The 12829-nt window shown below is 36.6% G+C and overlaps 2 protein-coding genes across 2 annotated transcripts in view; one reads left to right on the top strand and one right to left on the bottom strand.

Annotated features, from left to right (window-relative positions):
- LOC122569001 (UPF0489 protein C5orf22 homolog) overlaps positions 1-12829 on the top strand; it is a 466219-nt gene that overhangs the window by 157130 nt on the left and 296260 nt on the right. The gene's annotated exons all lie outside the window — the stretch shown is intronic.
- The window catches only part of LOC122569004, a 32661-nt gene continuing 22441 nt past the window's right edge, over positions 2610-12829 (bottom strand). The window contains exon 2 of the mRNA XM_043729442.1: positions 2610-2654. Within this exon, the coding sequence (XP_043585377.1) occupies positions 2634-2654 (21 nt within the window). The 3' untranslated portion in view covers positions 2610-2633. The remainder of the gene's footprint in view (positions 2655-12829) is intronic.

Raw genomic sequence — 12829 nt, 5'->3', positions numbered from 1 at the left:
TGCTATCAAATTCAAATTTTAAAGACATATCATTTCGTATGCTCCAACGCTTAATAGCGGGAAGAATCTTTCATAAAATTTTTCCATGACCTCGCGAAAAGTCGTTTTGATTAAATTATAAATATCGTGTCATTCACGATTCACGGTCGATCGAAGACACGTTTAAATATCAATTGATCGGCTTATCGAGGTTGGTCGAATCCTTTCGGTACCGATTCTTTTTCTCAGGATGGAAGTCGCGATGCCCCACCGGGATCCCAACGAAAGAAGAAATGACACGAGCGGGGGGTCCAGTATGCAAAACGGGCCCGTTTTCCGGCCTCCCTGAATATTGATGTGTAGCCGGCTATGCAAATGAGCGTGAGAATGCAGCTCGTGCCGGATGGTGACGCGAATAGACGAACCGGAAGTAAGCCAGTACCCCGCCTTCTCCCTTCTTGTGGCATGCCCTTTCTTTCGGTGAGGTCGAATTATAGTCGTTGACTTTTCTTGCCGGTACGGACCTTCCAGAGAGTAGCAATGCGATTTATTAAAGCCGTTCTAGCTTTTTTCCCACTCGATGCACCGGAGTGCCGTTAGAAGTGTGCCTTGTTTGCTTCGTTCGTGATTAATATCAAGCTATTATTGTGTAAGATGGAACATACGCATGTATACCTATAGATTATTTGTACTGTGTCTTTCCAACCTCCCTTTTGCTCCAAAAAGATTGGGGTTTTTACAAATAAAATTGTTCTGTTCTCAATTTTATTGTTCAGGTACGCGATTAATGTTCAATTACGTAATGTAAAATCATATGGATGGCGATGGTAACCATTTAACTTTTGAAAATGTTCTATGAACTGCTATATTCTGTTGTAAAATATCGATATTATATCATGGAAGGATATGTGTTTAGCAGCCATCCCCTTTGCAATATTACGCAACAGTTACATCCAATCCAATATGAAATTCCTAGCTGCTTTTGCAAAACTGTATTAAATTCACTATCGTCGACAAATCATCTCAAAAAACGAGAAAAGAATACTTTTTAACTCGATCATAGTGATAACGTTACCTCTGAGCTATCTAAAAGGAACCACGCTAAGGTACATCGACCTACATTCGTTCGTTCCAAAATAACGAATCACATAGAAATCGTTTTCACGCGTAAATCGTTATCGGAATTCGTGGAGCAATAACGGCGAGTCTCGTAGAGGATTTCGTCTCTTCCGGGCCACCCTTCGGCTCGTTCCACTTAACGACGTTCACCCCGTTGAAATATCTGCATGAGGCTGCGGCAATACGAAGCCTCGAAACAGGACGGAGATAAACAACGTGGAATTAAATATACAATAAAGCGTGCGATCCTGGACAGCAAAAGGGCGTGGTGGGGGTGGAAAAGAAGCGAAACTGCTTTACCGGCTGCACGTTCTAGCGGCGACATTTCAACCTCCCCCGCCCCCACACCATAGACTGGCAACCGCCCGCATAAATAAATCCAATTGGCTCGAATAAAATGTACGAAACGAAGTCGCGCCAATGGCCGGGTATGTATTTTATTTTCTCTCGTTTTCCTTTCCACCCCGTGTCAGCCAGCCAGCCAGCAACCCGGCTGTTTCCTCCATCCCCTCCTCCTAGTCTCTCTCTCTCCTTTTCTTCGTCGTCCTTCACAGCACACCGCTACATCGACTGCTCTGTCGTAGCGGCACAGTAGGATAATTCAATCGTGACTTTTCACGGATTTCCCATCGAAGGAAACACGCCAGTTACGCGGCGGAAAGTATTCGTTTTCTCGTCCTCCTAGACGTTCGTTCTTTAAAATACTCAGGAAGGTTTTTCTCTGCTCGTGGTTATCTTCGTTTCGTGCTCGTCTCTTCCTCGATGAGTTTCCAGGCGTCTGCAAATGGCTGAGAGGTTTTTGATGTAGTTCGCGTTGATTCGGTGGCTGATGGGCTCTACGTTTTGTCTAAATCGTTTGTATGGAATTCATCTTTGCGTTGAAATGATTAATGCGCGAATGATTATTATGTGACTGTAGTAATTGATCTTTTCTAAGTATATTATTCAGCAGATTCGAGTGAAAGTTCAGCTTCTTCAAAATCAGAAGCAAGCTTACCATACGATAATATGTCAACGTCGCTACTTTCTATTATTCTTGGGGATTGTTTTCGATTTGCAACTTATACTTGTTGAACATTAGGCTGAAATTAATATAAAATTGGTAATACGAAATCCGTTTAACAACGTAAGTAAGTAAAAAGTTAACGTGATAAAAGTTAAAGAATTTTCTTTTTCATTTGAAACTATCATTACCCATAAAATAATTGAAATGAATCGTAATGTAAGCTTTAAAGCTTGCTCTTGTTTGTCAAAATTCCTATTTCCTGCCCATAATACGAGATAAACTTACTTCGTAAATATCCATACACTGACGTTATACAGAAAAATACGAATGTTTCGTATCGCAAGAAAATATCGTAGCCGTTTCCTTCAATGACCCTTCGTAATCACGGAACACACGAGCCTCTTTAAAACGGCCGGACGAAAACTGGATCACGCGGAGGGAAGATTTCTTCATTGGCAAGGGGAATCTCGTTGAGGTAGGTCACTCTCGTAATTACCTTCTCTCACGGAAGTGGCCCGCGTGGCCCTTCTCAAGGTCGTTCCTTCATCCCCTACAATTAAGCCCTCTGACAATTAAATCGATAAAGCCGCGAAGGCGCCCTTTATACCGCTGTTACCGCGACGTTTATGCGTAACAAGCCTTACCCTTTCCCCTTCCATTTCTCTGTTTTTACGACGAACCACCGAAATTGCAGCACGTCGTTAAGATCAACCGTCAATCCTATTTAATAACACTTTGCCAGCCTCTCCGCGCGTAATTTTCGATCGAATATCGCAATCCTTGAGAGTCTAATCGAAGTAGGATGCCAAGTTAATAATGGAAGATTTCAATGCGTTTCTTCAGGCAAAAATTGTTCGCAACAGATAATTTTGGAAAAATGTGGGGTTGTTTGAACAATCGATTGGTTTGTTTCGATCGTTGAGAAATTTAATGATCGATTTTTAGAACTTTGTGATAGATTTATAGCGGTTTTAAAAGAATAACCATTATAAGTACAATATTGAATTTATTATAGGATTTACATATCAATTAATTAGGTCCAAATACGTTAAATTTCGTATCGTTTTGTAGAATCTTCATATGATTAGAAAAATATAATGCTATGAAAATGAAATGTAAAAAAATCTAATAAAGAAGACTTTTCATGGAAAAATAGAGATATGTAACGATATGTAAATTTAATTCTCTTGCAAATATTTTTTTTTTTTTTGCCATTGCGTGGTCTACAAATAGATAAACGCAATGATTTTCTTATAACAGAACGAAAGTAAAAAAGTGTTGAAAGCAAAAGGTATGATTAGTATTGAATTGGTAAGAACGTTGTGTCGATTTTATTGTGAATGCGAAGTTGTCTTTGAAATGAAATTGAATAGATATTGTTTATGGAAGAAAGACTGACAATACATGTTGTACTTCATTGTTAGGAAATCCAAGTTAACAACGAGTAACTAAATGGAGTACACTTGGTTCCATTGGTGGAATTAAACGATGCCGATGAAAAACTCGTAAACGCAAAACTGTCATAAACCATGTTATGACTAGTTTTCTGTGGAACTTATAATGTCGTAACTTTAATCGGTGGAAATAACGTTCTGTCATTAGAAAGAAATTAAAATATCTCTATTTGTGAGGTTTAAATATTCAACTGATAAATAAGACCATTAGTGTAGAGAAAGTTATTCCACAAGAATTGGTTATTAAAGCCTCTGGTCGTTAAACACCATTTAAAAGTAATTTAAGAAACTATTCGTTTCTCACCTAATATATTCCTCATAGAGATTACAAAATATTTCATAATTACAATACTTCCTTCGTTTCAAAATACCGTTTTCCTTTCGCTTTCCTTTCTCTTTTAATGCACTATGATTCCTTTTAATAGTTCCTATACGAATGGAGACCAAGCAATTTTGAAATTTACCGATCACTTCCACGTCGCGACACTACCCCTTTATTTGGCCATGGAATTGGATATATATTTTCTCATCGCATCGAACATTTCAAAATCGATTGCTTAGAAAATTTCACAGATTCGTCAGGTGGTTTTAGGAGATAAATACGAAAATGATCCGCATAATCTCCGTTACGAAAAATAAATTTCCTAACTTCCGTTCTCTTATCGTTAGTTCTATCATCGAAATATGTAAAAACCTACTTCCTAAACTATACCCTACTTCCTAAAAAAGAGTCAAATTCATGCAAACCCCTAATCAAAAGTCAAACGTACAAACAATCTAAAAAGTCTCTGGCATGTTATCAAAGATCACCAAAGGGGGCCAAGTTTTGTTAACTCTTATCCGAACAACGAAACTGATAAGGGAGTAGGAATATTTGGGGAAAACCGGATAAGAACCAACACCGCCATCTGTTATGGGTGATAAGAACGAGGGGTTTCTTCGCAGTTTCCGGATAAGCCGCACAGACCGGGGGTGACGTGACGAGCGACGCCGACGCCGACGCCGACGCCGACGCCGACGCCATGTGTCCAAAATGGCCGCGGATCGTTAAACGGTCACGCGCAAGCTCCCCAGGGGTGGTGGGACAGAGGGGGTTGGTTTTAGGGGTGTCCTCGCTTCTTAATAGGATCGAAGAATAGTTACGCCGTCAGATCCACGCAGTTACGTGAAACACCGTTTCAGGATGCGTTTCCACCAGTAATTGTATAGAGAAAATGACTCTGAACCCTTTCGACGTCTCTCGCTTTGGTATACCGAAGCTTCCATTCATGCGAATACAAGGAATACTGTTTGCGAGGCTTGAAATTGCGCGTTATCTCATTTTATATGGATCAACATTTCGAAGATTGCTCTTTTTCTCGTTCTTCTTCTTTTTGTAGAAGTTTGTGTTGCTTTTATTGGATGAATTGGATAATTTTATATTGGATGTAGAGTAATTTTTAAGGGAAGGATTAAAGAAAACTAGGAGGCTGATTTCATTGATGTACGTTTGCTGAGAAGGTAATATGAGAGTTTCCATAGTTAACACGTGCGTTATTGAGCTTCCTAAGAATTTATGTAAAGAAAGTTTCCTCTTTTTTAATTTCCTACCTTTGAAGGAATTCCGATTTTTTCAAATGAATATTAGCATTGATTATCGTATTGTCTTACTATATGAAAATTATTGTACTTAAAAATAAGATATAGAAAGAATAATAATTGTAATATAGTAGCAATAAGGTGCAAAAAGGTAATGAAATGATCATTGCATTACAACTCCTGGATTAAACATTTGTAGCTTCTGTAACATTTGGCCAATTTTATAATCGACTTCCTTAATTGAAGTGGCTTATTTGAGAAATGACTGAACTTAAAACAGTTACAGTATGTACATTAGTACGTGCATACGTTAATTGTAATTGTATAGTACGTGCATCATTTAATAGACCTGAAAATGGAGAGAACTGAAGAGACATTTTTAATAAACCCGTCCGTTTGAGGAATAAGCTCAATCAATTTTTATCTCTCTAGCGACCATGTTTACCAGACGTGCTGCTGATTTTTTGCATTCTTTCAGTGTTCGCTGAGATTCGAGGCAGACAGCAATTCATTACGCGAGCAGCCGGCAAATGGAGAACTTTCATTTCGAGGATAATAGAATACGTATATAGATACGAATATTAATCGGCTCGTACGCGCAAATACCTATTAGCAAACATCGCGGATATACCGTTTATTGACGGCCGAACAAGCTCTCTCAGCGCTTACACATTGTTTAATCGTCGAAATATAATACGTATCCATAAAGCCAAAGGGTGAAGCTTCGCTTTCATTGTCCCTGTCGAATACCTAAAAATCGAATTGTTCCTCGTGCATTGAAAACGAGCCTTGAACAAACGGTCTGGCTTTTAAAGTAAACGATCCGACACCGGAACGTGAAATTGTTTTATCCCGAAACTTGGAAATCTCTTTCCCGTTATATCATTTTTCAAAAAATAATGATGAAATATTATCGTAAAATATGAGATATATATATATATATATATACAAACGACAAACTCTATATGACTGTGTTATAAAATGACAAAGAATTCAATACGAGTAATTTAAAAAATAGTTATCCACGAGTCTTCTCGAGTTTCTGGTATCAAACGCAAGACACACGCGTAATGTCAATTTTGCATCAGAAATAAAAATGAATTTGAAATGTGAAACAAAATTTATAGTGTGGTATTTGATTATTTCCCCGAGCCTGTCTCGGGCTACGCTGTTAAAAGATTATTTTGTAAGCGTGAAATGTCGAATATCTTGCGGAATATCTTCAGGATGCTTCTAAAGATTTTACGAAGAAATATAAAACTTTCTCTTCAAAGTACTGAAATCTTTCAGAGTTTATAAGTATACTAATTTATCATTACTCTCCTTCTTTCTCTATGCGCTGATAAATGCAAACGAAAATGCATTAATTAATAGGAGACGTGACATTTCTTCGATTAAACTAGACATTCAATTAATAAATGTGGAAAAAGAAATTGATGAGTGAAATTTTGATCGCCATCGATCCAGTTTACTTACGGGGCGTTATCAAAAATTTCGGCTGCTATGCCAAAAATGCTTCCAATCCCAAGAATACCGTAGCGAAAGGGTTAAAGGAATTTCACACATACCATTCCTCTTCTATATCAATCATCTGTTGTATCATTCGCCAACTCTCGTGAAAGCAACATTATTCTTCGTTTAACTATACTCAACTTGGATTTCGGTTAGTACAATAGAATCGAACATGCAACATTTTAAAATCGTTAAGAAGATGTTTATTCTAAGATCAACTGCGATACCTTACGAAGCTTTTGTCTGAAAATCGATATATATTATACAGGTTTGTAGAAAATATAGTAGAACTTTATTATTATATATTATCCATCGGGGTATAATAATTTACGTAACTGAAGTTGTATTTATAGTATAACAAAAGTTCACTGATTCTCTGGGAAACGTGATCCTCTAGGAGTGATTTATCGATCGTTCGTATAATAGTTCATTAGAGCACGAGTTCATTTAACCCGAACGTTACTCGACATCACATTTCGAGTATAATACTACAATACGATGTAAGTAATGTAATGTTGAATTGCTGCAAATATATTAAAATAGCGTTCATCAGATAGAGATGAGAGCGATCCGACTGCAACGAAAGTTCGAAAATACCGCGCAATGCAGAGGATCGATCGAGCGTTGCAAAGATCGAGGGACGCCATGTGAATCTGCGAAACATTTAGAATACTGACTATTCTCGGTGCATTAGTGTTGCCAACAAATGGCATTCCAATAATCTCTTGGCGTTGTATCGCGACAAGCCATCCAACGATCGTTTCGCCTTAACATTAAGAGACCAAGTAGCCGCGATGGTCGTCGAGAGTTCGACGACCGGAAACACGATTGTTCGGTAACGACCACCCAACGTGTAAAACGACGTTTCGATGACGAGAAAAAGTTCGCATTCGAAATTCTCGGTAACAACAGTCGGTCGGTGACAGAGAGCGGCTCGGTCGAATTATCATGTAAGCAACGACGCTGAAGCGCGTTCCACAGGCCTCGTGGCATCGGAACGGAAGTGAGCATCGGAGATCCGGAGGGAGAGGTGTCCGCGGGGTTCGTTGACCGCGGCCTTGTGTTACGCTTTCCGTCAACCTGACAGAGGTCATCGAACCGGTCACGCTGACTTTTTCGGCGCAAAGGTGGACATTAATCTGAGAAAGGGGTAAGCGCATCCGGCGATGGCGTGTTCGCGCTTTCCGCGTGGATCCTGTCGCACGTTTCTTTCAAGCAGGCGCGTGCGCTCGCATGCCAGTAATTGCAAGTGTACACTTGCAGTTTGCACATGTCAAAGGCGCATTGCAGTTGGGCATCGGTTGGTCGGCACCATCTGATGCTCTCCGAGTTTCTTGCCCAGAGAAAGGGTTTCTTTTCGGTCGAGCCTTCTCATTTGACCGAGCCGATCTAGGGGCTGCTGTCAAAAGTCATTCACCTCTCAGCACAGAGACAAACCGCGATCTATTGCGTCGGTTTTCGGATGGAATAACGTCACTTCCATTTGCTTTTCGTTATTCGTTTCTTTTAGTTGTACCGTTCTTGTATTGCGTGCTCGAAGCTTGTTGCTTTACGATTAATAATATTTCTTGTAGGAGGAGATTTTTGACGGAATAAATTAGAGCGAGAATGCGATATTCATTAATGCGATTCGATATTCTGGTATGTCAAGAGTCGAATTAACAGATTGTATGACGAATCGCATCGATTTTATCTTTCGGCGAAATATTTAGAGCAAATTGAATCAAATTGGTATTCGACTTTAATTTAATGAATGTCGATCGAAAAGTTGTATTATCAAGAACTTTATTATTATTAAATCGTGCAAAGAAATTCATCAGTCCTGTTTCACGATTTTGACGATGAACGATAAAAGAAATAGTCATTGTAGTAAGTAGCTTTTACAAAGTAGTAATTATAGTTTCAACGATGATATATGCAAAGCTTGTGCAATTGGGAATATTTGAAAATAATTTAACTATTTTATGGTATTGAAATATTTATCTTAACGAACAGCCGTATAATACAAACACTGATAAATATCGTAGAATGTTTCCTGATTTATTGGACTTGCTATAGTAAGAGATTAAACTTGGATATGAACGATCCAGTTTAACTACGTAGTGTGAGAAGATATATAAAATAACTAATATATTTTCTCATCAATATTTAATTCGATTCTCGAAGAAGTTAATTGTCACTTTAAAAAAAAAAACCTATTTTACTTTTGCTAAGAATGCTATTTTACTTCTTAAATATTTACGTGTTTTTATGTTTATTAAGAACATGTTTATTGCAATCGGGTTTAAAAAAAAGTCGATTGATAGCATTAAGCCGATGCATAAATAAGAAACTTACGATGCATAAATAAGAAACGAGTAACCCTCGAAGTAAACGCGTTACTTATTGGCTGTGATTATGTCATTAAACCAATTAGAATGATGCAGAATGTTTGTCATTTCGTTAAATTCTCATTAATGACTAGCAAATCGCGTCATGCGTCAGAATAGAAAAAATCGTTCTGTTTGTTCGAAGCTGTAAGGACTGATGGCTATCTATGAAAAGACTCGATTGTCCACGCAAGTCGTTGGTATTTTAGTTACCGCATAATGAGGATTCATGTTTAACAATCGGTCATTATCCATGACAAATGTTACGTTTCAGAATGAATAGGATTATCGAGAAAATGTTCGTTATTTGCAATCTGCTAGGCGAACCATTATCTATGTTCATTGTCTATTTGACGAAACAGAAAGATGTTCTCGTGGACGATTTTATTCGTTTTAAAAGTTCCCGATTTTCGAACGAATACTCACCATTTTGTTACTGTTCGCTGCAACTTGTATTTTCTTTTGCGCAATAATTTAAAACCAACGCTAGTAAACTATGGTGCACTGATAAATTAAAAGTTATAGATTGTAAATATTTCTTGTGTAACTTTATAGGTTTATGCTAAACAGGATAGTTGAGTGATTTATAATTTGAAAAACTTATTAACTTGAAAAGCTTGAGAAATATTTGTAAAATTCAACTTGTTTTATTACAGTCCGAAGTAAAATTTTCAAATCACTATGCAAACAACGTTAGCAGAAACTACAAGTTTGAAAAATTCAGCTATTTTTCTGCAAGCATATCTAAACGTCAAATTTTGTACAACTTCGGATTTTCACAAACGAAGATTATCGAAATAAAAAGAAAAATAAGGATGCGATTTATGTTCCTTCTAATATGTGTTTAGATTACTATATATTCGTGTTTAGGTGATCGTAAAGTAAATTTTGAAAACTACTGTGCCAGAAAGAAAATTCTTAAGTTTCTGCTTATTATACGAAAATCTTGTTATTCCTCGACTTGTTCGTATTTTAAGTAGAACATGTTGTACAAACATTGAATAGAATTCCAGCGTTAAATGAACCAGATTCGTTTCGATAAAAACGGTAATACGCAGATGCAGCGATATCACGGATGTACAACGACGTATGCATTAACGACCAATAAGAACGAACCGCGTTGCAACTTCGTCAAGATCGGCCCGCGTGATAATTTGTTAATCATCGAAGCACCCTTATTAATGACGTTCTGCGTTCCCGTTTCTTAATCGCCTTTTGGTACGTAATCGTATTTGAAACAATATCGCCGCTGTTGCTGTCGTAACATGACTAATTAATTCTGCACATTAACTTTGAGCATCGTGTGGTAAAAAGTACATTCGTCCAGAACAACCACGAGGGCCGTAAATCGTCGCAAGATACGACTTTTTATTTTCTTTTGTTATCTATAAAATTCGTGATTACGATCGTGTCTTTTCTCAAGCAATTTATTGGAAACGATTGACGAATACTAGATTTCACCTTGAAGAAGCTTTGTTACGCTTTCAAAAGCAGATTCTAAAATCTGAAAGGAAATTCAACGTTGTTTAATTTATAAAGAAGATATTTCCTTCTATCGTATAAAAATAAGGATTGGAATAATAGAATTAAATAACTGCTGAGATTACTAAAATTTTTAATGAAACTTCATTGATGTTATGATGAATATTGTAAATTCTTGTTCAAAATGAGAATTTTACAATTTGAAGGTTGACATAAAGCGATACCTATACAGGAGGTCAAATATTCGGAATTGCTTGCCAGTTGTATGAGTTGTATTCATACGGAACCTGGCATCAATTTTATTTAACTATTACAAAATCAGTGCTGCAGATATAAATAGTAATTTCTTTCAACTGAATAAATTTCTACGAAAGAAATGTTTCAAGATAATAGAATTATAACTTAACTCTTTTCTTTTAAATCCTTTTTAGATTCTATAAACACTTACAATTAATGATCTCAAACTTTTGGCCCATAGTGTACAGCGTCTAACTAATTATACTCCTCGATATACGAGCACACATACACAAAAAATGACATAATTCAGAACTCATAATGATCCCACATTGCAAAATGGGCCTGACGAAAGACTCTATTGATAGATATTCGCGTGGGCGAGTGGTCTTTCTCGTTCCTACCATTTTCGATTGTGTCAACTTCTCCATTTTCAATTATGCCAACAGATAATACTTCTCTGTGGTCGTTACATCCTTCGTTCAAATACCTGTGAAGTATTTCGTAATAAATTCAAAGGAAAGTCTAATTTGAATCGAAAAGGAGACATTAAAATTATCGTTAACATCATTGTTATTACGAAAACGGTTTGCCAAATGTCTCGTATCATTCGTTACTATAAAACGATGATCTAACAACACTAATCGCAGTGAAAAAATCGTATGTGAGAGAAAGCAACGATTGTTAATATCGAAGAATACACGATAAAGAAGCATCGAGTCGAGTCATTCGTATTCTTAGACGTTTGGTGTTGCTCGGTTTTTCGATGATTCACGCAGTTGTCGATCGCCTTAAAGATGTGCTAAACGAGTGCAGCGATGATCATGCAAAATAATTTATGCGCGGCATGAAGTAACGTTTATTAATAAGCATACTTGACGGGCTACGGAGAAATTGTTAATTGTCGTCGCTTCGGCCAACAACGAACCATTTACGTCGGCGTAGCATTTATCACGATTTTTCAATATTCCGATGGTGCAATTTACGTCAAACGAATATAATAAGCAATATGAAGTAAATTATTACAAAAATTTGAATGTAATTTTAGTACTTGTGCATTAATTATAATTTAAAAAATAATGACGGCTAAATTTATTGAAATTGAAAAAAAGAAACCAAGAAAGTGAGACGAAAAGGTTTCAAATTACCTTGGAATTATTCAACCTAAAAGTGAATGGAATTCCTCGATTTTATGAGTTTTAAAGGACTCTGGTATTTATTTGTTAATTTATAAGACGTATTTTTCTTTTTTTTTTTTTAATCTTTACTATCTATATTTACTCCAATCATAGAAAATTTGAGGAAGAGTCTTCCAATTATCTTGAAATTAGCCGAGCGAAAAATCAATGGAATTCTTTGGTTCAAGGGTTCTTTAAAAGATTTGTATTCCTTAAAATGTTACGTTCCATTCATAAGCTTTATATCTCCAATAAATTGAACCGAAGTAAATTATTGTCATAAGGTCTACTTCGTTATTAAGGAAACAGGTATTGTTCGTATCTTAGAAGAATAATTCTCACCATGTTTAGAATAGTTTTCTCTCTTTCACGATGGATACATTACTCGTTATATGTGAGAAAAATGATTATATCATTTTAAATAAATTGAATTAAATATAAAAATTCAAAGAAACCTCTTACAGACTGACACCATTATCAGATTTTTAATGCAACGCAACTTTTATCGCTCTCATAAATTAACCAATCCTTAAGGCACGATGGGAGGCTTGATAGGTGTTAAGCGACCCACTATCTCGCGATTGATCTTTGAATAAATTTCAGTTTCTCATTAGCAGACTAAAACATTCAACTCGCAATGGACGAAATCTAACGTGTAATACCGTAACTCTTTATTTGCTGCATTTTTCTTTCCTCACGACGATAAAGGTCATAGCTTCTTAAAATATCTCATTCTGACAGAAGAAGGAGATTGTTACAAGTAGTATAAACAAATTTGTGATAAAATTAGTAATTTTTTATTGAAAATCAATATGTCGATATTAATAAGCCAATAAGTTAACATGTCACAGCCAAAAGGAGGACGATCTCTCAAAATACGAAGTTTTTGAAGATAGGCGAAAAGTTTAATCTCAAAGA

The sequence above is a fragment of the Bombus pyrosoma genome, linkage group LG7 (assembly GCF_014825855.1).
Source record: "Bombus pyrosoma isolate SC7728 linkage group LG7, ASM1482585v1, whole genome shotgun sequence".
Taxonomy (NCBI): Eukaryota; Metazoa; Arthropoda; class Insecta; order Hymenoptera; family Apidae; genus Bombus; species Bombus pyrosoma.
The sequence above is the reverse complement of the archived record's forward strand: the minus strand, read 5'-3'. Positions and strand labels throughout refer to the sequence as shown.